Source organism: Microcaecilia unicolor, chromosome 8 (assembly GCF_901765095.1).
Source record: "Microcaecilia unicolor chromosome 8, aMicUni1.1, whole genome shotgun sequence".
In the NCBI taxonomy this organism is placed as follows: domain Eukaryota; kingdom Metazoa; phylum Chordata; class Amphibia; order Gymnophiona; family Siphonopidae; genus Microcaecilia; species Microcaecilia unicolor.
The window spans coordinates 214,629,921-214,653,338 of record NC_044038.1 but is presented as its reverse complement, the minus strand read 5'-3'; the positions used below and the strand labels follow the sequence as shown (position 1 = coordinate 214,653,338).

General features: G+C 42.8%; 1 protein-coding gene across 1 annotated transcript in view; it reads right to left on the bottom strand.

Moving 5' to 3' along the window:
• ATP9A (ATPase phospholipid transporting 9A (putative)) overlaps positions 1-23,418 on the bottom strand; it is a 168,194-nt gene that overhangs the window by 48,011 nt on the left and 96,765 nt on the right. Inside the window, exons 15-17 of the mRNA XM_030212399.1 lie at positions 13,355-13,516; positions 2,253-2,345; positions 1,461-1,544 (exon numbers count right to left, since the gene is read on the bottom strand). Coding sequence (XP_030068259.1) covers positions 1,461-1,544; positions 2,253-2,345; positions 13,355-13,516 — 339 coding nt within the window. The remainder of the gene's footprint in view (positions 1-1,460; positions 1,545-2,252; positions 2,346-13,354; positions 13,517-23,418) is intronic.

Here is a 23,418-nt window from a genome sequence, read left to right as displayed (position 1 = left end):
TGCTGAGCCCCCCAAAACCCACAATTCTACACCACTACCATAGCCCTTAGGGATGAAGGGGGCACCTACTTGTGGGTACAGTGGGTTTCGGATGGGTTTTGGAGGGCTCCCATTTACCACCACAAGTGTAACAGGTGGGGAGGGGATAGGCCTGGGTCCTCCTGTCTGAAGTGCACAGCACCCACTAAAAACTGCTCCAGGGACCTGCATACTGTTGTCATGGAGCTGGGTATGACATTTGAGGCTGGCATAGAGGCTGGCAAAAAATGTGTTTTAATTTTTTTTTGGGGTGGGAGGGGTTGGTGTCAACTGGGGAAGTAAGGGGAGGTGATCTCCGATTCCCTCCGCTGGTCATCTGGTCAGTTCGGGCACCTTTTCGAAGCTTGGTCGTGAAAAAAAGGGACCAAGTCGGCCAAATGCTCGTCAGGGACACCCTTCTTTTTTCCATTATCGGCCGAGGACGCCCATCTCTTAACCACGCCCCCGTCCCGCCTTCGGTACACTGCCGACACGTCCCCTTGAACTTTGGCCGTCCCCGTGACGGAAAGCAGTTGAGGGCGCCCAAAATCGGCTTTCGATTATGCCGATTTAGGCGACCCTGAGAGACGGATGCTCATCTCCCGATTTGTGTCGGAAGATGGGCGCCCTTCTCTTTCAAAAATAAGCTGGATGGGCATCTCTAATGTTTAGCGCACGTTTATTTTTACCACACACTAAAAATACTAGTGCGCCTTTGTAAAAGGGAACCTATATGTTTTCTGTGCCTCTGTCTGGATTATGTCACCCAGACTGGACCAATCTCAACAGTTGAACACAGGGGCATAGCCAGACTTCGGCGGGAGGGGGGGTACAGAGCCCAAAGTGAGGGGGCACATTTTAGTCCCTCCCCGGCGATGCCAACTCCCTGCCACTTTTGACCCCCCCCACCCGGCGGCGCCACCCCTCTCCTGTCCCTTTCGACCCCCCTCCTGCCGCCACCAACCCTCCCCCGCCACCGCCAAGTACCTTTGCTGGCGGGGGTCCCCAACCCCCACCAGCTGAAGTCCCCTTCAGCGCTGGTCTCCGAGTCTGGCGCGTTCGCTGATCTCGATTCTGTTTCTGTGAGTCCTGACGTCCTGCACGTTCCTACATGCAGGACGTCAGGACTCACAGAAACAGAATCCAGATCAGCAAAGCACCGGAGACCGGCGCTGATGAAGACTTTGGCCGGCGGGGGTTGGGGACCCCCGCCAGCAAAGGTACCTGATGGTGGCGGGAGGGGTCGAATGTGGCGGGGGAGGGTCGGTGGGGGGGGGGGGGGGGTGAAAGAAGAGGGGCCAGGGCTAAATCTGCAGGGTCCCGTGGCCCCACTAGCTACGCTCCTGGTTGAACAATAATTCTTTAAAATGTTAAAATATAATTTCCAGAAAAAAGGAAGCTGTGAACCTAAGAGGCAATCCTATAGTAGATTTTTAATTTACCTCAAAGTCTTGATACTGCTCTTCAGTCAAACACTTCTTAGCTACAACCAGAACCCGCAAACCTTCTCTAGCCATGTTGCCACACTGCGGACAGAACAGAACAATCAGGACTTGTAGGATTAATGAATTATTTTAGATATATACATTGTGACTGTTAATGCTTGGATTTGTTTACTACTCCCTTAGCTGTGCAACTTATTCATGGAATCATACGTGAAAATTAATTCCCTGTCCCCCACTATTTCTAACATAAGAATGCCATTCACTTATGAATAAAACAGATGTTCCTTTTAAATATCTTTCCATCTGTCTATGTTGAGGGGAGAATCCAGTTTTTAGCTGGATTTTCTTTCCAGATGGGTGTCCATGACGTCTGCTGTGGTTTTAATGGGGGGAGAGTGCTCATGCCAATAAGGTTAGCTCGTTCATATCTGGATTTGCAATCCAGAACTCGGTTTGTAGCTAAATTGCTAGAAAATCAGAAAGGATTTCATACCTCAGTGAAGGATATCCAGTTGTTTATTCAAGCAGGCAAGATATTGTTTAATATTATTTCACTGAACAAGAAATTAATTTGGCTAAGTAGAATTTATTTGTGGTGCTTTCTGTGCATGAAAATCTTTGCGATACAGTGAGTCCATTAATCTACACTTTGGGGTCTTCTAATTTGCACTAGCTCAAATCTCTAGGATTTTCTAAAATGCCCTGAAAGCAAGTAATTAAATCTAACAAAAAACCACCAATTCTCCAATCCAGAATACGTGGAAATGAAATGGTCTTTTTCCAACCTACCTCTTCTTCCAGCCAGTCACTGTACTGCACAATTCCAGCCATGACCACATCAGCACCCTTCATATAGAACGTGATATCGCCAGTAGATTCATCCTGATAAAAGGAACAGAAAGTTTAATGGCATATCTTATTTCCTGAATAACTTTACAAGTCCTTCTTGGGGAGCAATGTCTCCAGATGATTTCGTTTTCTGCATATCATGACAGCCATGAACGTTGCTCCTAGTCCAGGGTACACGAAGTATGATCTCAGGGGTCGTTCCAGTTACCGTGGCTTAATGTGAGACTTTTCTGTGCAGTAGGTACAAATTTTACATAGCAAGCAGTGGGGGGTGGAATCGCCATTTTCATATGCAGGTCCCATAGTTAAAGTACCAATTAGCAAGTTGTATCTAGACACAGTTAACATGGAAGCCCTTAGCATCTCCGATTTAGGAGATGGTAAGTAGTCCTGCATTAACTGTGCACACTATGGACTAGATTCTATATATCACACTTCAAGTTCCGCGTGGAAATTGAAGCATATTCTATACGCCAAGTGCTAGTCCACATGACTAAATTTAGTCGCGGTCAATTATACCAACTAAAACCTGGTGTAAATCCAGATGCCTGAATTACGGACCGGGTGCATTCCATAACAACGCGCATAGATTTTAGAAATACCCACGACCTGCCCATTCCATGCCTATGACCATGCCCACTTTTCAACTGTGTGACTTAGAATATACACGCACCATGTTACAGAATACGCTTAGCAAGTAGTGCGTGTAAATTCTAATTAATGCCAATTAGTGCTGATAATTGCTTAACATCCAATTATTAGCACTGATTAGTTTGTTCACTAATTAAGTTATGCACATTGTTATGGAATATGCTTTGATTTCTGCGCAGAAATAGAGACACGATATATAGAATCCCGGATATGTAGATAACGCTTCCATGACCATTTCCTGCTCGTGCCGTGCCCCTAATATGAAAAGCAGTTAACACATGTGTTACCATGTGGTAACTGCTAAACTACCACAAAACCCCTTAACGGAATTATATGGTAAACCATGCATTGAGTGTTTAACACACTTTAGTAAAAGGCCCCTCACTCTCTCAAGTTTACTGTAATACTTGCATTGTACCAACAAGAGCTTCCTTCTGACATGTACAGGCAACTTATCCAGGTGTGCTTGGAAATTCTCCTCAGCTGTGCAAAGAAAATGGGGAGGGGGGGAGTGAAAACCATGCCCACGCCTGGATTTTCTAGCGCTTTCCAACATTATTATATTGAAAAGCATCGGAACTTCATTGGGTCTCAGTTACTTCCAAAAGCAGAACCTGCAGGATTATGATGGACCTTCTTGCAAAGTTCTGAGAGGATTGGTGAATTTTAGTAGAAGTTTAGCACTGGCATAGTTTGGGGTGGGCATGGAGGGATAGTACCACCCCCCCTAAATATTATGAGCCTTAATGCTGAATTGGTACCTCTGCCCCCATTGCCAATATAACTTCTTTACCCTTTGTCGGGGTAAAGATCGGGTGGATGTGAAGCGACTGTTCACGCTATCCAAAAATACTAGGACTAGAGGGCATGAGTTGAAGCTACAGTGTGGTAAATTTAAAACGAATCGGAGAAAATTTTTCTTCACCCAACGTGTAATTAGACTCTGGAATTCGTTGCCGGAGAACGTGGTACGGGCGGTTAGCTTGACGGAGTTTAAAAAGGGGTTAGATAGATTCCTAAAGGACAAGTCCATAGACCGCTATTAAATGGACTTGGAAAAATTCCGCATTTTTAGGTATAACTTGTCTGGAATGTTTTTACGTTTGGGGAGCGTGCCAGGTGCCCTTGACCTGGATTGGCCACTGTCGGTGACAGGATGCTGGGCTAGATGGACCTTTGGTCTTTCCCAGTATGGCACTACTTATGTACTTATGTACTCATCCTAAAATAAACAGGCAAACTTTACCTAAGAGTTACAGTTCTAATAGATCTGCCAAATTCCTGCTATCAAGTTTCTGCCCTTCAGGATGAAAAGCTAAGCACAGATTACGGTAAAAAGAAAGGTAGGTACCCTAGGCTTAAGATCCCATACGGAAGAAACAGAATTTTAAGAAGATCATTGGGGATATTCAAGAATCCAGGCTAATACTATTACTTTCAAATACAGCAACATGTGGGTGGAAGAGCCGGAAAATTCAAAGAGATTGCCCTAGATAATTGTTTTCTTTTCCCCTGCAGGACCAAAACAGTTATTAGAACTCTGCCAACCCCAGGGAGTGGAAGACCTAACCTGGGAACTGAACCCAGATCAGGCACTGCCTTTACACCACTGGACCAGCCCCTGGCAGTCAACTTATCTTACATAGTAAGTGATGGCAGATAAAGACCTGAATGTCCCAGCCAGTCTGCCCAACCGTCACATTCATTATTAATTCAAGATTTAAATCAACAATGAATGTGATATTATATACTTGACCATGGTCTTACTTTGGCATTTCTGGGTCATAGACCATAAAATTTCGCCCGGCTCTGTCCCTATGTTCCAACTACTGGAGTTGTCGTCAAAGCCCACTCCAGCCTATCCAAATCCGTCCTGTCATTTGAGGGACAAAGACCATAAAAGTCTGCCCTGCACTGCCCTCACATTCCAAATAACTGGAGTTTCTGGTGAAACTCTCTCCAGCCCATCCTAAACCGGACTGCTATATGCGGGGCTCAGTTAATGCAGCCAGTCGCCATCTAAGCACCACTTGACATGCAAACATGTATGCAACCCTTTTTGTTTTTTTATATCATTTATTTATTTTATTTATTTTTTATTTATTTTATTGCATTTGTATCCCACATTTTCCCACCTCTTTGCAGGCTCAATGTGGCTTACAATACATCATGAATAGTGGAAATATATACGAAAATAGACATTTAGTATTACATAATGATCTTGGGTAACATGATAATGATAAGCATGATGGTGGTTTAACAAGCAAATATCGTAAGACAATTACGGATGTATGTATAGGAGTTCACATTTGTTGATCTTTGTGGTATGCCTTGTTAAATAGATGGGTCTTCAGTAGTTTGCGGAAGTTAGTTAGTTCATAGGTCGTTTTTAAGTTGCGCGGTAGCGCGTTCCAGAATTGTGTGCTCAAGTAGGAGAAGGTTGACGCATGCGTAAGTTTATATTTTAGACCTTTACAGTTGGGGAAGTGAAGATTGAGGAATGTGCGGGATGATTTTTTAGCATTTCATTTTGTAATTACAGATCCGATGTGTTTATCCTACATCTTTTTGAATTACTCCACAGGTTTTTTTTTCCCACCACCTCCCTCGGGAGGTCGTTCCAGGCATCCATCACCTTCTCCGTGAAAAAGAATAATCTGACGTTACTCCTAAGTCCACCACCCCACAACCTCGATTCATGTCCACTAGTTTTACCACTTTCCCTTCCCTGAAAAATATTTATTTCTATATTAATACCTTTCAAATATTTAAATGTCCGTATCATATCTCCCCCTGTCCCTCCTTTCCTCTAAGGTACACAGATTCAGGTCTTCCAGTTTCTTCTCATACTTCTTTTGGCGCAAGCCCCATACCATTCTTGTCACCTTCCTCTGGACCACTTCTTCTTTCATCTTTAGCAAGATATGGCCTCCAAAACTGAACACAATACCCCAGGAGGGGCCTCACCAACGACATGCACAGGGGCATCAACACCTCCTTTCTTCTGTTGGTTACACCTCTCTCTATACAGCCTAGCATCCTTCTGGCTACAGCCACCGCCTTGTCACACTGTTTCATCACCTTCAGATCCTCAACTACTATCACCCCAAGATCCCTCTCCCTGTCTGTGCATATCAGCCTCTTACCGCCTAGAACATACATCTCCCTTAGATTTCTACTCCCTAAGTGCATCACTTTGCAAATCTTAGCTGAAAATACCTCCCTCTTGAAGTGGTTACCTATTAAAACTGTCTCCATGTTCACTTTCAACGGAATCTGAAAAGCAATGAAGCTCCCCAAGACAAGCAGCAAGTTATCATGTTTTGTTTCAAAAGACTCTGTGGTTAAAGCTTTAGCTTGTGAATCAATCATTAGCAAAGGTGTTCAACAGCATCTCTGTAGGAAACTGAATAATGCTTCCACTTCCTGTGCATTAGAACTGGATTAAGATAGTTTAGAAGTTTTTAGCCAACATAAATACTGTGTCAACCGTCTTCTTGCCTTAAGTCACTTCCTGCTGCGGAGTTCAATAGAAGGTTAGCACTTTCTCATATTATGGCGAGATCACGCTATAAATCTACAGAACGCTGTGCCCAGTGTATTGTTTCAGAGCTGCTTCTCTTTTTCCAGACTGATCTGGTTTTGGCAACAGTTCAGAATACTTTTTTTTTTTAATCCAGGCAGGCATGATAATGGTTGTATCTATGCTGCATTCCATGTACAAAGAGAACAATTAAAAAAAAAATACTGCAACAGTTGGAGAATCTATAATGCAACTGCAACATGGAGAGGAAGAAGCCCAGCAAAATAAACCTGTATTAATACGAAAAACTCTAACAAAGGTAAAAATAAAAAGCAGCTAACAGTGATGAACTTGTATCTTGTTAAGGATGTAAAAAGAATTGAAGCGGTGCAAAGAAAAGCTACGAGAATGGTATGGGATTTGCGTTACAAGACGTATGAGGAGAGACTTACTGAACTAAACATGTATACTCTGGAGGAAAAGAGAAGCAGGGGTGATATGATACAGACGCTCAAATATTTGAAAGGTATTAATCCGCAAACGAACCTTTTCCGGAGATGGGAAGGTGGTAGAACGAGAGGACATGAAATGAGATTGAAGGGGGGCAGACTCAAGAAAAATGTCAGGAACTATTTTTTCACGGAGAGAGTAGTGGATGCTTGGAATGCCCTCCCGCGGGAGGTGGTGGAAATGAAAACGGTAACGGAATTCAAACATGCGTGGGATAAGCATAAAAGAATCCTGTGCAGAAGGAATGGATCCTTAGGAGCTTAGTCAAGATCGGGAGGCGGGGCTGGTGGTTGGGAGGCGGGGATAGTGCTGGGCAGATTTATACGGTCTGTGCCAGAGCTGGTGGTGGGAAGCAGGACTGGTGGTTCGGAGGCAGGGATAGTGCTGGACAGACTTATACGGTCTGTGCCAGAGCCGGTGGTGGGAGGCAGGGATAGTGCTGGGCAGACTTATACGGTCTGTGCCACAGCTGGTGGTGGGAGGCGGGGCTGGTGGTTGGGAGGCGGGGATAGTGCTGGGCAGACTTATACGGTCTGTACCAGAGCCGGTGGTGGGAGGCAGGGATAGTGCTGGGCAGACTTATACGGTCTGTGCCACAGCCGGTGGTGGGAGGCGGGGCTGGTGGTTGGGAGGCGGGGATAGTGCTGGGCAGACTTATACGGTCTGTGCCCTGAAGAGCACAGGTACAAATCAAAGTAGGGTATGCACAAAAAGTAGCACATATGAGTTATCTTGTTGGGCAGACTGGATGGACCGTGCAGGTCTTTTTCTGCCGTCATCTACTATGTTACTATGAACTAAAATGGATACCTTTTTATAAAATGATTTAGTCCACTTGTGCAACAGCTTTACTTGGTTAAGCAAAAGATGAAATTCCTAATTTCATATGCAGAATAAGGAAGATAAAACAACGAGGCAGACCTTGTAAAAAAAGAGTTTTTATTAATAGATAAAAAAACTCCCAGAAATGTAAAATAAAATGCCCGACATGGCCACGTTTCACCAGTATAAAATGGCTGCGTCAGGGGCAGTGGGTCACCACCAGCTGATATAAAATTCCAAAAATGGCCTGCCTGGTGTAACTGTTAAAACATAGCGAGCTAGATTCTGGGATCAGTCTCTCATAAAAATGTGCAGCTTTCACTACAATCATTTTTTATTTTTCACTCTCAGGACTGTACCAGTGCCAAAAGATATACTTCTGTGAACAAAATTACAGTGAGCCAGTGCTGATATGTACAAACTTAGATTGTGAGCCCTCCTGGGACAGAGAAATATCCAGTGTACCTGAATGTAACTCACCTTGAGCTACTACTGAAAAAGGAAAGGTGTGTGTAAAATCTAAATAAATAACAGATAAATTAGAACAGTCAAAAAAACTGCCCACTGTGGAGACTGCTTTACCTCCAGTGCAGGATGAAGACATAGGCAAACTAGGCGCATCCCTAAGGCCAACCATTTAGGAAGCTCCCTCTCACCTGTACTAATTCAGCGGCTTCCAAGTTACCCAGTTCTAGAAGGGAGATTTTAGGCTAGTCCTGAATTTCTTCCAGTCCCAACCTAGTATATTAGTCATAGTGGAGGAGTGGCCTAGTGGTTAGGGTGGTGGACTCTGGTCCTGAGGAACTGAGTTCGATTCCCACTTCAGGCACAGGCAGCTACTTGTGACTCTGGGCAAGTCACTTAACCCTCCATTGCCCCATGTAAGCCACATTGAGCCTGCCATGAGTGGGAAAGCGCAGGGTACAAATGTAACAATAAAAAAAAAAAAATACCCCAGTGGTAAAATGGTCTTAGCATATGGGAAAAACCCATGTGAGGGCAAACTAAGGCTACCTTTTACCGCCCTTTGATAAAAAGGGCCCCACATACTTTTCACATCTCTCAACTTAACTTTTACCTGCTCTGGTGGGCAGGAGCAATCTTCAAACAAGATTTTTATATGAATCAATATCAATTTACCTGTGGAAAATGTTTACTTTATTCACATTTGCTAACTTGCAGATCAAGGCAGTTTACAATCTAAAAACCAGAAGTAAAAATAGAAAAGGAATTCAAGAGTCACACATACAGATTCATATGAGCTGGGTAAACTTTAAGGGGACAAAGGAAAGGGAAAATAAAGGAAAAGGTTAAAGACATTGAGAAAGGGGGACAGAAGAAAGGAGAATTAGGAGGGGAGGTGTAGAAAGGCACAGAGAAGTCGGGTCCCGTGATCCAGTGACAAAGAGACAGCAGCCCACCTAGGTAGGGTCACATGTAAGGTAGAAAAGCCAGGTTTTTAAAGCAGTTTTAAGTTTTTCCATAGAAATCAAACAAAATAAAACATGGAAAAGAAAATAAGATGATACCTTTTTTATTGGACATAACTTAATACATTTCTTGATTAGCTTTCGAAGGTTGCCCTTCTTCGTCAGATCGGAAATAAGCAAATGTGCTAGCTGACAGTGTATATAAGTGAAAACATTCAAGCATTACTATGACAGTAAAATAGATACCATTGGAGATTCTACATGGAATGTTGCTACTATTGGAGATTCTACATGGAATGTTGCTATTCCACTAGCAACATTCCATGTAGAAGGCTGCGCAGGCTTCTGTTTCTGTGAGTCTGACGTCCTGCACGTACGTGCAGGACGTCAGACTCACAGAAGCAGAAGCCTGCGCGGCCACGTTGGTGATCTAAAAGGGCCGACTTCTACATGGAATGTTGCTAGTGGAATAGCAACATTCCATGTAGAATCTATAGAAATAAAACAAAATAAAACATGGAAAAGAAAATAAGATGATACCTTTTTTATTGGACATAATACATTTCTTGATTAGCTTTCGAAGGTTGCCCTTCTTCGTCAGATCGGAAATAAGCAAATGTGCTAGCTGACAGTGTATATAAGTGAAAACATTCAAGCATTACTATGACAGTCTGACAGGGTGGGAGGATGGGGGTGGGTCGGAGGTATGCATGGGGACATCAAAGCATATCATTGATATTCTAACAGGATGGGTGTGGATAGGTGAGGGGTGGGGTGATCAACAGAGACATACAGCTTTATGGTTTATAATGGGTTAGGAGCTCCAGATCCTTGTTAAGTCCTTTCTGTTGGGTGTTAAAATATTCAATCATTCTGACTTCAAAGGTCTTACGTTCTTGTATGGTTTTAAAGTTAACTTTCAGGATTCTCACTGTGAAGTCACTGGTTCCATAAATATTTTAGCCCAAATTTCTAGTGGCAGAGAGTTCTATGAGAATGGGGCAGCAAAGAAAAATGCACGGTGTCAGGTTAATTCCAGGCGGGCCTGTTACAGACCAGTGAGCACAAAGCGATAGTCATTAATAGAGTGAAGTAAGGGAGCAGGAGAGTATGGAATCGTCAGAGATGATAAATAAAGAAGGAAGCCCACCCTAATTGACTTGAAAGTAAGCATGAGAAGCTTAAACATTATTCGCTGTATGGCAGAGAAGCCTGAACATTACATAACTTTGCAAACTGCAAGATGGAGCTAGCACTCCAGTGTAAATCTTCCGACTTTCAATGCTCCATTCTAAGAACAATGCTACCGTGATCTTTCCAGACTGTTGTTATACTATATCTACATTATATTATTGACTATTTATAAGAGCCAGCTCTCCCAAACAGTCAGAGGTGTACAAGACTTTTAATCAATCGGGAAGCAGCTATGTATCTAGGGGCCTGATTTGCAAAGTGTGCTTAAAAAGTTAGTGCACAAGCACAGTAACTCTTACCAAGGTAGCATGCTGGTGCACATTACTTTGCAGGCTAACTGCATGCCATATTAGGGAGCAGGAAATGGGCACAGAATGGGCGAAGACTGCACACTGCAGTTAGAACATGGTACTTAACGCATATTGGGGTTCTTGGAATAAACTCCCTGAGCCCATACGCCAAGCCCCCTCCCTGCCCATCTTCAAATCCTTGCTCAAAGCCCACCTCTTCAATGTCGCTTTCGGCACCTAACCATTATTCATCTATTCAGGAAATCTAGACTGCTCCAATTTGATTGGCTGCACTTTTGTGTCCTTTAGATTGTAAGCTCCTTCGAGCAGGGACTGTCCTCTGTGTTAAATTGTACAACGCTGCGTAACCCTGGTAGCGCTTTATAAATGTTAAGTAGTAGTAGTAGTAAGTTGCGGTAAGTGCGCTAGCGCTTACCACGGGACATGCTGAGGTGTCCTACAGTAAGTTTGCACTCTGCACGTGAATGCCACCTGCTACAAAATAGTCTTTATTTTTTTTCCACAGAGGGGGCACACCTGGGGGGTAGAGAGTGGGCAAAAACAACCTACTGATTAATGCATGAGCCCTTATCGCCTACAAAATAGATGGCGGTAAGGGCTCATGTGATACTCTTTTTTAATGGCCCCCTGTAGCGTAGCTACAGGGGGGCCTGGTCCCCCCCCCCAAATTGGTTCCCGAGGCCCCTGGTTTCACTAAAACCGAGCGTGCACATGACATGAGGGGAAGCAGTGCAGGCAATACACAGAGACCAGAGCTGGAGAAAGGCTTCAGCTAGCGGGGGTTGGGGACCCCTGCCAGCCAGGGTATGTGGGGTTGCAGCAGGGAGGCAGGACAAACTGTGCTCCCCCAAACACTTTGGGAACTGGACCCCCCACCCCAAACGTTGAGGCCTGGCTACACCCCCGATGGCCACACATTAGTGCCTGGCCATTAATACCAGAGACTGGCCATTTTCTGTCAGTGGGAAAAAATGACCTTACTGCGCATGAAAGACCCAGCATACGGGCATGCTAAGGCCACTTTTCCTGCACCTTTGTAAAAGGACCCCACTGTCAGGAGTGTACTTACTGCCTCCTAAACAGGCACTGGTAAGCTCATCCATGCTAACTGTGAATACAAACTCTTCTATCTGGTAAGAAAATGGGTATTTACTGGTCGTGTCCTTACAGCCATTGTATTTAAGGCATGGTAAGTGCAAAACTATACCACACTTTACTGAACAGGCCCCTTAATCTGGCTGCATCAGTTTAGAGGTCACAGGAAGTGCAAGTTAGAAACTCCGTGGGGGTCTGCAAGTTCATATTCAAAAGGAAACTCCTTGCCGAGATTTCCTTTGAAAATGCTGCTAGCGTTCATTCGCAATGTAGGCCTGTTTGCATACAGTACTCTATACTTGTTTGGAAGAGGACAATGAATGTAGTCACAAAAGTGTGTACAGACGTTTCACAATGAAATCATGTAGGACCCTTCACCCCCTGACCTTTCGTGCAGATCACAGTACATACAGTATGCTTTTACTTACATAAGTGAAGGGTGATAATCCAACTACAGGCCCAATATTCAGCCTGCGGTGGTCAAGAGATTTTTACGGCAGAATTTGACCCAGATATTTAATGCCAGGCCTAATCCAGGCACCAGCACTTTCCTGGCTGCCAGAAGTTATCCAGATGCCAGCCGATATTCAGACCAGTACTCAGATAAAGGTAGGGTCCAAGAAAACAGAAAGGCAGATGATCCGCGAACTCCAAGATGGAAACCAACAAAGCAGATCAGCAGTGAATTCAAACAAGGTTTATTAATAAAATAACATATAGAATATATTTCCCGACACAGGCTGTGTTTCGACCAGCAGGGCTGCGTCAGGGGCTATTTATTGATCTTTACTATAAACAAATCCTGAGACATGTTGAAGGAGCTGGTTACTACATGATTTTTGCTGGGGTTTTTTGACATCTAACTTTAAATATTACTGGAACACACTTTTCTCAGGATTTGTTTATAGTAAAGATCAATAAATAGCCCCTGACGCAGCCCTGCTGGGCGAAACACGGCCTGTGTCGGGCAATATTATTTTATTAATAAACCTTGTTTGAATTCACTACTGATCTGCTTCGTTGGTTTCCATCTCAGATAAAGTTACAACAGTCTTTTTGGTATCCCAATTTTATATGGGCACTTCCCCACTTAGCAGACTGAAAATCGCTGCTAATGGGGTAAATCCCAGCTCCATCCAGACTCTGCCCCAGCACTAACCAGACAGTGACACAGCAGTCAGCCCAGAATTTCAGCAACACTGCCCAGTTATATGAAGTTGAAAATCAGGGAATCACTCGATCAGAAGAACATAACGGGGAAGGACATAATGGCTAGAAGCCACTCCTACCCAATTATATCTCCCTGAATATCAGCCTCCACATTTCTACACTGGAACACAGGTTTACCCACACCCACATAATATATTTCAATTAATGCCCCCTATTATCATAGCCTGGACTTTTTAAAAAAATGCATTAAAAAATGGTGTGCTAAAATTATATTCTACGTTATGGATCAGTCCTCAAGATGATTACCTCAGAAGTTAAAAAAAAAGAATAACTTACCCTCACGATGATGCCCATCCGTTTACTTTCGTAGGTGAAGGGGAATATCTGTAAGATGGTGAAGCTCAAGATCTGACCACTAGGTGTCCTCAGCTGCATGGAGGACTGATCTCTGCCAACAAGGGTTAGTCCTACACTTTCAGTCCACTGTACCAGGGCCACCTAAATACAAAGGTCACAGGTCAGATAGACTGCTGGGCTTTCAGGTTCAAAGGTCATGCAAATGAACACTGGAGGAGGGAGGGCAAGTTGGTTATCCAAAGAATAAGTTACTCAGTCACTGAGGCCTTCGTTTTTCTACCTTGGCCATGTAATGTGAACATATGGCCTTTTAGTGCTGCTATTTCCTGAGGCCATTCTGTCTGTGAACAATAATACCTACTGCAAACCAAGGAGAATAACCAATTTTCAATTGTGCATTAACATACACTATGACGTTCTTGTAATAGCTGGATGAATTAAAGAAAATAACAACTAGAATACATGATTTTTGACATCAAAGATGAAATATACAACATTTATTAACTGTCTTGAATTACTTATGGAGCAGTAATGCAACAGAGGACCTCATGTTTATGGATTACAATCCATAGTACCACAATGACAGTTGCATGTGGGCATGGGTCTCTTAAAAAAAAAATTAATTAGCAGCCTTTTCACAAGTTATTACTGTGCAGCTTAATGCTGCCCAACATAACATAGGTAGTTTCAATTATTTTAGAAAGACATCCTTAAATTCTGTACAGGTCGCCCAAAGTTAGGTGTGCAATTTTGGGGGGTGAATCGCAGATACGCCTGTAAATTAATTGGTGATAATTGGCTGTAAGAAGTGATAATTGGCACTAATTACTGGTTGCGTATATCTAATCTGCACCCCTATTCTATAACCTGCATGCCTAATTCATCTTGTGTGCAGCTCCAAAGGGGGTGTGGCCAAGGGAAGGGATAGGTGTTCAATACCAATGCTATATGATATATTTGTCTTATATACAGCTCAATTATCCAACTGGACTTCTTGGCAGTAAACAACTTTTAAAAAAAAGTTCTTCTCCTGAAGAAAAAGCTACAAAATAAAAAACAATCCTTCAGATACACTTCTTCCAAAAACCCCTCAAACTCAAATATCACTAACTTATTAGGACTAATATACATATAAGTTTTTAAGAGCTTCCGAAAAGAAAGTTATATCACCTGTTTTAAATCCTTAGGCAGCGAATGCCAGTCTAGCTCTCTGGACTGGAAATAAACCATCACGAATAGACTTATAATGTACTTTTTTAAATGATGGAAAACCCAGACAAAAAGTCCTACAGAAACGTGGAGGGCATAATCGAACGGGGCGCCCAAGTTTTCCTGGGGTCGTTCTCGCGAAGGGGCGGGCATATTATCGAAACAAGATGGACATCCATACTTCATTTCGATAATATGGTCAGGAACGCCCAAATCTCAACATTTAGGTCGACCTTAGAGATGGTCGTGCTTAGGTCGTCCTTAGAGATGGCCGTTCCCGGTTTTCGGCGATAATAAAAACCGAGGATGCCCATCTCAGAAACGACCAAATCCAAGCCATTTGGTCGTGGGAGCAGCCAGCATTCGTAGTGCACTGGTCCCCCTGACATGCCAGGACACCAACCGGGCATCCTAGGGGGTACTGAAGTGGACTTCACAAATTGCTCCCAGGTGCACAGCTCCCTTACCTTGTGTGCTGAGCCCCCCAAAACCCACTCCCCACAACTGTACACTACTACCATAGCCCTAAGGGGTGAAAGGGGCACCTACATGTGGGTACAGTGGGTTTCTGGTGGGTTTTGAAGGGCTCACATTTACCACCACAAGTGTAACAGGTAGGGGGGGATGGGCCTGGGTCCGCCTGCCTGAAGTGCACTGCAGTACCCACTAAAACTGCTCCAGGGACCTGCATACTGTTGTGATGGAGCTGGGTATGACATTTGAGGCTGGCAAAAAAATTTTTTTTATTTTAGGGTGGGACGGGGTTGGTGACCACTGGGGGAATAAGGGGAGGTCATCTCCGATTCCCTCCGGTGGTCATCTAGTCAGTTCGGGCACCTTTTTGAGGATTGGTCGCAAGAAAAAATGGACCAAGCAAAGTCGGCCAAATGCTCGTCAGGGACCCCCTTCTTTTTTCTATTATCGGCCGAGGACGCCCATCTCTTAAGCACGCCCCAGTACCACCTTCACTACACTGCTGACACGCCCCCGTGAACTTTGGTCGTCCCCACGATGGAAAGCAGTTGAGGGCGCTGAAAAACCGGCTTTCGATTATGCCGATTTGGACAACCCTGCGAGAAGGACGCCCATCTCCCGATTTGCGTCGGAAGATGGGCGGCCTTCTCTTTCGAAAATAAGCCTGATAGTTTACGACCTTGTGATAGAATCTTCAGTAATTCCCCAACTCCCTCAGAATTTAATCCATATAAAGATTTATGGATCAAAATAATGTTTTTCATCTGTATACTTTTTCGAACAGTTAACCAATGTAAGTCGTTCAATCAAAACGAGATTTATAGAAAGAACAAGCAAGCATACTAAACACCACATTAACTGGAGGAAAAGGAGCTGAGAAACCAACAAAAACACGTCAGTTGTCTGTTTTTTCTGGCTCCAATTATCTTTCACTGATCCTAAAAAACCTCCAATATATTGCATTACGGTGCTCAGTGCAACTCACTTTAATCACAAAATATTTTAAATCTTTTCAAAATAAATTTTCTAATAGATTATACAAAACAGTACAAAAAGCAGCCAATAAATCGAAAACTCAAAGTCTGCACTTAACTCTCCAGCACCCAACGGGACTCATTTCAACGGCAAGCCCGGCTTCATCAGGGGTCTCTTGCGTGGACTGAATCTGTTCTTATCACTTTTTGATGATTGCTGAACCCAGCTTGTGACAGGCTACAATCTGATCATGATCGCTATTGATGACCTTTTTGATCTCTATACATCCCTTGTGTTTGGAGTATTGTTCATGGGTATTCCAAGTATTTAGGTGCAGAGTTATAGAATACTTCCATTTCCACACCTGACAGTAATTAGGAGCGTGTATTTACCCAAGCCTTTGGCAGGCATAAATGCTCACGCCTAAAGTTAGGTGCAAAAATGACTTAAGCTAGTATTCTACAAAGACCGTTTCTGCATAGAACATCATCCTGCCACCTAACTTTGGACACTGTACAGAATTCCTCCCATGGTATGTTGCATATAAATCACCTCATGGACTGAAGCAATGTTGTATCATAACAGTGCTGGCTCCGACATCCAACCACCCCTTCGCTCTAGCACTTTCCAATCAATGCGATCTGGTCAATTGGGGCACTTTTTTGTGACTTGGACCTAAAAATAAGTGGTCCAAGTGCAGCCAGCGAAATGCTCGTCTGAGCCGGCCATCTTTTTTCCATTATGGGGTGAAGCCGGCTATCTCGTAACCACGCCCCCGTCCCGCCCCCACCTGAAGGTTGGTCGGCTCCACGACGAAAAGCAGTTGGGGCTGGCTAAAACTGGCCTTCGATTATACCGATTTGGCCGGGATCAGGAGATCGCCGGCCATCTCCCGATTTGTGTCGGAAGATGGCCGGCGATCTCTTTCGAAAATAAGCTCAATAGTGGACTTAAACTATTTTTATGTTTTATTATTCATAGCCTGCCTTTATCCAAAGTGAGTAACATAACAACAAACATAATTAAAATAAAAAGCAAAGACTGTCAACATAATAACAACAACCCAGGCAATAAACACATCAAGAAAGGCTGTAGGCTTGGGTCAAACAAAAATTGCTTCAGCCTCAGTTTAAAAGAAGATGTATACTTTTGCAGTCTGAACCCTAAGGGCAGTTTGTTCCATTCTCAGGGGACCAGTAATAGAAAAGTGTCAGTTCTTGTTTGTTTGAGGCTTAAATGTCGATAGTCAAATATTTCAAGTGCAGAAGCATGTATAGAACATAGAGGTCTTGGTGGCACAAACTGCTGCCGATGATCACTTATATAAAAAAATTAGTCCTGATACAGTCCCAAATGTACAAACAAAAGCAATTTAATTTGCTGTGTGGAACTGTCATTATAGAATTTGCGTTTAGCGCCGTGTATCTTGGTGCCTATCTTTCCTCTCACATGAGGAAAGGCTACACAGTTTAGGGCTCATCAGCTTGGAAAAGAGACAGCTGAGGGGAGATATGATCGAGGTGTACAAAATCCTGACTGATGTGTAGAGCGAGTAGAAGCAAATCGATTTTTTTCTTCTTTCAAACAGTACAAAGACTAGGGGACACTCAATGAAGTTACATGGAAATACAGTACTTTGAAAACAAACAGGAGGAAATATTTTTTTACTCAACGAATAGTTAAGCTCTGGAACTCGTTGCCAGAGGATGTGGTAACAGCAGTTAGTGTATTTGGGTTTAAAAAAAGGTTTGGACAAATTCCTGGAGTAAACGTTCATAGTCTGTTATTGAGATAGACATGGTGAAGCCAATGCTTACCCTGGGATTGGTAATGTGGAATGCTGCTACTATTCGGGTTTCTGCCAAGTACTTGTTACCTGGATTGGCCACTTTTGAAAGCAGGATACTGGGCTAGATGGACCATTGGTCTGATCCTGTATGATCCTGTATGGCTATTCTTATGTTCTTATTAATATAGGCTTTTTATATATATATATATATATATATATATATATATATATATATATATACATACATACACACACATATACATACATATACACACACACATATATATACATACATATACACACACACATATATATATATACATACATATACACACATATATATATACACATATACATATACACATATACACATATATATATATACACACACATACAGAGCAATTATTACCAGCATAGTGGTCAGACCCCAGTGCAAATAAATGAAGAAAAGTGAGGTAAACTGTCGAATGAAGACAATCCATATTCTGTAACAAATGGTCTTTAATATACAAAGACTAAAACCATTAACTAAAGTATGTTGGGGGTATTTAGGTATTCAGGCATAATCTCAAAAGGATGAAACTGGTTTTCCACAGGAGGGCAAAGCAAGCCAAGCTGAGTAGCAAAAGTTACAATGGTGAGACTGAGCCCCTCTCAGCGTGATGCTGTTTCAGGCTAGGAACGCCAACAGGTTATTTACCTTGAGCTGGAAAAGGTTTCATACCGAGTTTACAATAAATGCTAAGTAGAGGAGTCAGACTGTCATAGTAATGCTTGAATGTTTTCACTTATATACACTGTCAGCTAGCACATTTGCTTATTTCCGATCTGAGGAAGAAGGGCAACCTTCGAAAGCTAATCAAGAAATGTATTAAGTTATGTCCAATAAAAAAGGTATCATCTTATTTTCTTTTCCATGTTTTATTTTGTTTGATTTCTATTGATAACAATAAATGCTAAAAAGAAAACCCACAAAGGTTTGACGGTTCAGGGTAGCTTATTTATCCGCCAGCACACACTTGGTTTTCTTCCTGTAGGAATGGGTCAGCATTAAAACAGGTCACAGGGCACTCAGAAATGTATTGAAGGAAGTCAAATAAATCCAGCCAGCAGCATGTGTTTCCAGTCAAAAAGGAAAATTTCAATCCCTCAATAAAATTCTCACCCAGGCTTTATTTGCTTCTCTTTGGGTTACCAGGTTTGAATGGCTGTGCATTTCTAATTGCATTTCCATTCTGTGCATTTACAATTACTGCTGTTAGCAGCTTAACCAATAACGTGCTGCTGAGAAGCAGAATGATTCATACCAGATTTGGTGTTTGCTGGAAATGGGGGTGGGGGGGGGGGTGGGGGGGGGATTCTTTAAATACATCTCATTTAGCTAGATTATTCCTGAATGAGCCCTCTCTGTTTTGCTGCTGGATTTCCAAGGGCCTTGTTCTTTGGCTCCCTCTGTAACAATGAAAAGGAGGAAACCCAGTGGCCCTTTTACTAAGCTGCAAAGGTGCCTACGCATGCCCCAACTTGCGCCAATTCAGAACTACCGCCCAGCTACCACATGGCCCAGGCGGTAATTTCATTTTTTACGCGTGCCCACTACGCACGCTGGAAAATATATTTCTATTTTCTAGCATGCGGCGCTAACCAAGCAGTAATCAGCATTGTACGCATGGATGGAGCTAAAAGCCAGATCAGATCAGGATGGAGCTAAAAGCCCTGAAGCTGGCTAGGTCATGGAGACCCCAATGCAGAGGTTTCCATGAGGGAACTCCTGGAGAGGAGAGGACTCCACTGCAAGCTGAGCTGTAGTATCTGAGGAGACAACCACGGAAGTGGTGTGGCTCAGGCTTCTTTGGTATCAGAGTTGTGTGGGAAGACTGGAGCAAGGTAGGAGATATCTTGAGTTACGTTCAGAAAGTACTTGTTTTGTTGTAAGTAGACAATGTATTGGGCTAGGCTGGGAGCTAGCCTTAATTAAAGACTGGACTTGTGCTGGATGAAAGCCTATGAAGTAACAGGGGCACATGGTGTGTCAAATAATAAAATATTTTTCCTTTTTCTTTCAAACCCTATGTGTCTGACTAAGTTTGTGCCCGATCCAAGCCACACCCTTGACCGCATTACCGAAGTGTCTTTAAAAACTTTGGAAAGTTTTTGGAATCAAGAAATTCTATGTCAGGAAGTATTTTTTCATGGAGAGAGTGGTGGATACTTGGAATGCCCTCCCACGGGAGGTGGTGGAGATGAAAATGGTAACGGAATTCAAACATGCGTGGGACAAACATAAAGGACTCTCAGAAGCTTAGCAGGGATTGGGTGGCAGAGCCGGTAGTGGGAGATGGGGCTAGTGCTGGGCAGACTTCTACAGTCTCTGCCCTGAAAATGGCAGATACAAATCAAGGTCAGGTATACACAAAAAGTAGCACATATGAGTTTATCTTGTTGGCAGACTGGATGGACCGTGAAGGTCTTTTTCTGCCATCATCTACTATGTTAATATGTATGCATTAGAAATTTGGATGTCAAAATAACAATGAGACCTACCTACCTACCCCTACCCCTCTCCCTCACTAAGTCTTTCAAAGGCAAAAAAAAAAGGACTTTTTTGGAAGTGAATCACTTTCAATCTCAGATTTTTCTTTTTGAAAACTTTTACAGATGTTTTGGAAGCATAATATTGAATTACTGCTGCAGAAACAGACAGAGGCAGGGTGTCTGCAAAGACGGTAGACAATAATTCTAGACAAGCAGTAGTAATTATACACATCTTTCCACAATATCCCCACTTACATAACGAAAGAGAGGATGTTGCCTGGCCAAGAACTTTGTCTGAAAACTACTTACATAAGCTGGCCTATGTCTTAGGCTGTAGCGTAGTATTTTGGAGCATTGGGATATCTGGATTTTAATCACCTGTCTATTGGGGAAGGAGGGGTAGGAAAGCACTCAAACCAGAGTGTGCCATAGAGGTAGACATTCCTAAATCTGAAAAAAAATTGGTGAACTTAAAGGAACACAGGAAAACTCTCATAAATATAAAGGGTTCAAAAAAATACTACTACTACTACTACTTATCATTTCTATAGCGCTACAAGGCATACGCAGCGCTGTACACCATGGAGGAAAAGACCTCATAAAGGGGCTTTTTTTACTAAGGTGTGCTGAAAAATGGCCTGTGGTATTGTAGACACGTGTTTTGGGCGTGTGCAGAATCATTTTTCAGTGCACCTGTAAAAAATGCCTTTTAAAAATTTTGCCAAAAATGAACATGCATCAAAATGAAAATTGCTGCGCGTCCATTTTGGGTCTGAGACCTTACCGCCAGCCACTGACCTAGCAGTAAAGTCTCACGCGGTAACTGGCCGGTAATGACCTACGTGCGTCAAATGCCACTTGGCGCACGCCCGATACACGTATCCGAAAATAAAAATTATTTTTCGGACGAGCGCCAAAAGTGAAATTACCGCAAGAGCCATGTGGTAACTCCATTTTGGCGTGCATTGGGTGCACGTAGACGCTTACATGGCTTAGTAAAAGGGTCCCAAAGATTGGTACAGATAATGCTGTAGCATAACTCGGAAGTGTGTTCACTTCAAAGTGTAACTCGTCAAAAAGTAATCACGAGTCTGAAAAACCTCCAGCAATAATAGTGTCAAAAATCACTAGGCTCTTTAATAATGTCCATAAGGTAAACACTGTATATCAAAATAAATGAATCAAAAGACACACTTAACTAGGTTGTGCCACAGTGTTACTTTCCACTGCACAGACACCTTCACAGCACTCTCAACATCCAAGCTTTTCATTCAACAACAAGGAGGATCCCGTCTTCAAGCGGTGAGATCGAGGGTGGATCCGATATAGTGGATTGCGAGTTTGAGGATGATCTCACCGCTTGAAGACAGGATCCTCCTTGTTGTTGAATGAAAAGCCAGGATATTAGATTGAGGTGAGGTGTCTATGCAGTGGAAAGCAAGATCAGCACGTACATTCCTGAGTCTCCACTACCCCAGCTGCAACATATGCATCCAGCTTCTCCTACATAGGCACGCAACTGTGGAATGCACTACCAAAAGCCACAAAAACAATACACGACATAACTAAATTCCGAAAAATATTAAAAACCAACCTGTTTATTTATTTATTTATTACATTTGTACCCCGCGCTTTCCCACACATGGCAGGCTCCATGCGGCTTACATAGTAACAATATGAAGAATTACAAAGCGTAAAAAAGAATATACAATTTATAGTAAACGCAATATTAATGGGGTTAACGGATAAGTAAATTGAACATAGGAGGAATTGGGTGCAGAAGGAAATGAGTGGTAGGAGGTAGGTGTAAGGAAGATGAAGAGGAATGGATATGGGACAGCAATAAGGATAATGGGACACATGGTCAATGTATAACAATCGTCGATATGAATCATGTGGGCAGGTTTTAGTTAAGGACTCAAAAAGGCATACCACAATGATCCATCCTAAATACCAGACAACGAAACCCATACCAGAATTGGACAAAACCGAACTCTCTATACCTGACTGCTTCAATTACTCTGTCACTAAGGAACTTTAAAGCAATTACCACTTCATCTCTCACTACAAAAATGAATTGTCTATTCTTGATTGCTTAATCTATTCTGTCACTTATGAACTTTAACGCAATACCACTTTGTATTTCTCATTCCGGAATTGGCGATTGCCATTACGGAACAATATACGCCACATGGAGCCTGCAAATAGGTGGGAAAATGCGGGATACAAATGCAACAAATAATTAAACTAAGTTAAGTGTGTCTTTTGATTAATTTATTTTGTACCTGGCACAACGGAGGTTTAAGTAACTTCTCCAGGGTCACAAGGAGCTGCAGTGGGAATTGAACCCAGTTCCCCTGCTTCTCAGGCCACTGCACTTAGGCTCCAGTAAAGCATGTAAGGCTCTTGAGATGCATTTAACGTTATAATGGAAGAAAGATAAGAAGGTTCTTAGTATACAACACAGTTTTGTATGTTAGGGTTAGAATTTTGTACAGCAAAAGTTTCTTGTTGCCAAGTTTTGAACTGCTTGTAATTGCTTAATAAAGATAAAGAGGTAATCCAGCCATCAACAACATTGCAATAGTCGAAACAAGAAGCAATTAAAAACGTTTTCTGTGAGGATTCGTCCAGGTAAGAATGGATGCAATGGAACTGTCTTAACGCCCAGAAACATTTTTAACCAGGGCTTATTTCCGATCTGACGAAGAAGGGCAACCTTCGAAAGCTAATCAAGAAATGTATTAAGTTATGACCAATAAAAAAGGTATCATCTTATTTTCTTTTCCATGTTTTATTTTGTTTCATTTCTATTGATAACCTTTAAGAGTGAACTAACACGGCTACCACACCTCTCTACTTAACCAGGGCACAAATTTGTTTTTCAAAGGATAAATGTTAATAAGTACATAAGTACATAAGTAGTGCCATACTGGGAAAGACCAAAGGTCCATCTAGCCCAGCATCCTGTCACCGACAGTGGCCAATCTAGGTCAAGGGCACCTGGCACGCTCCCCAAACGTAAAAACATTCCAGACAAGTTATACCTAAAAATGCGGAA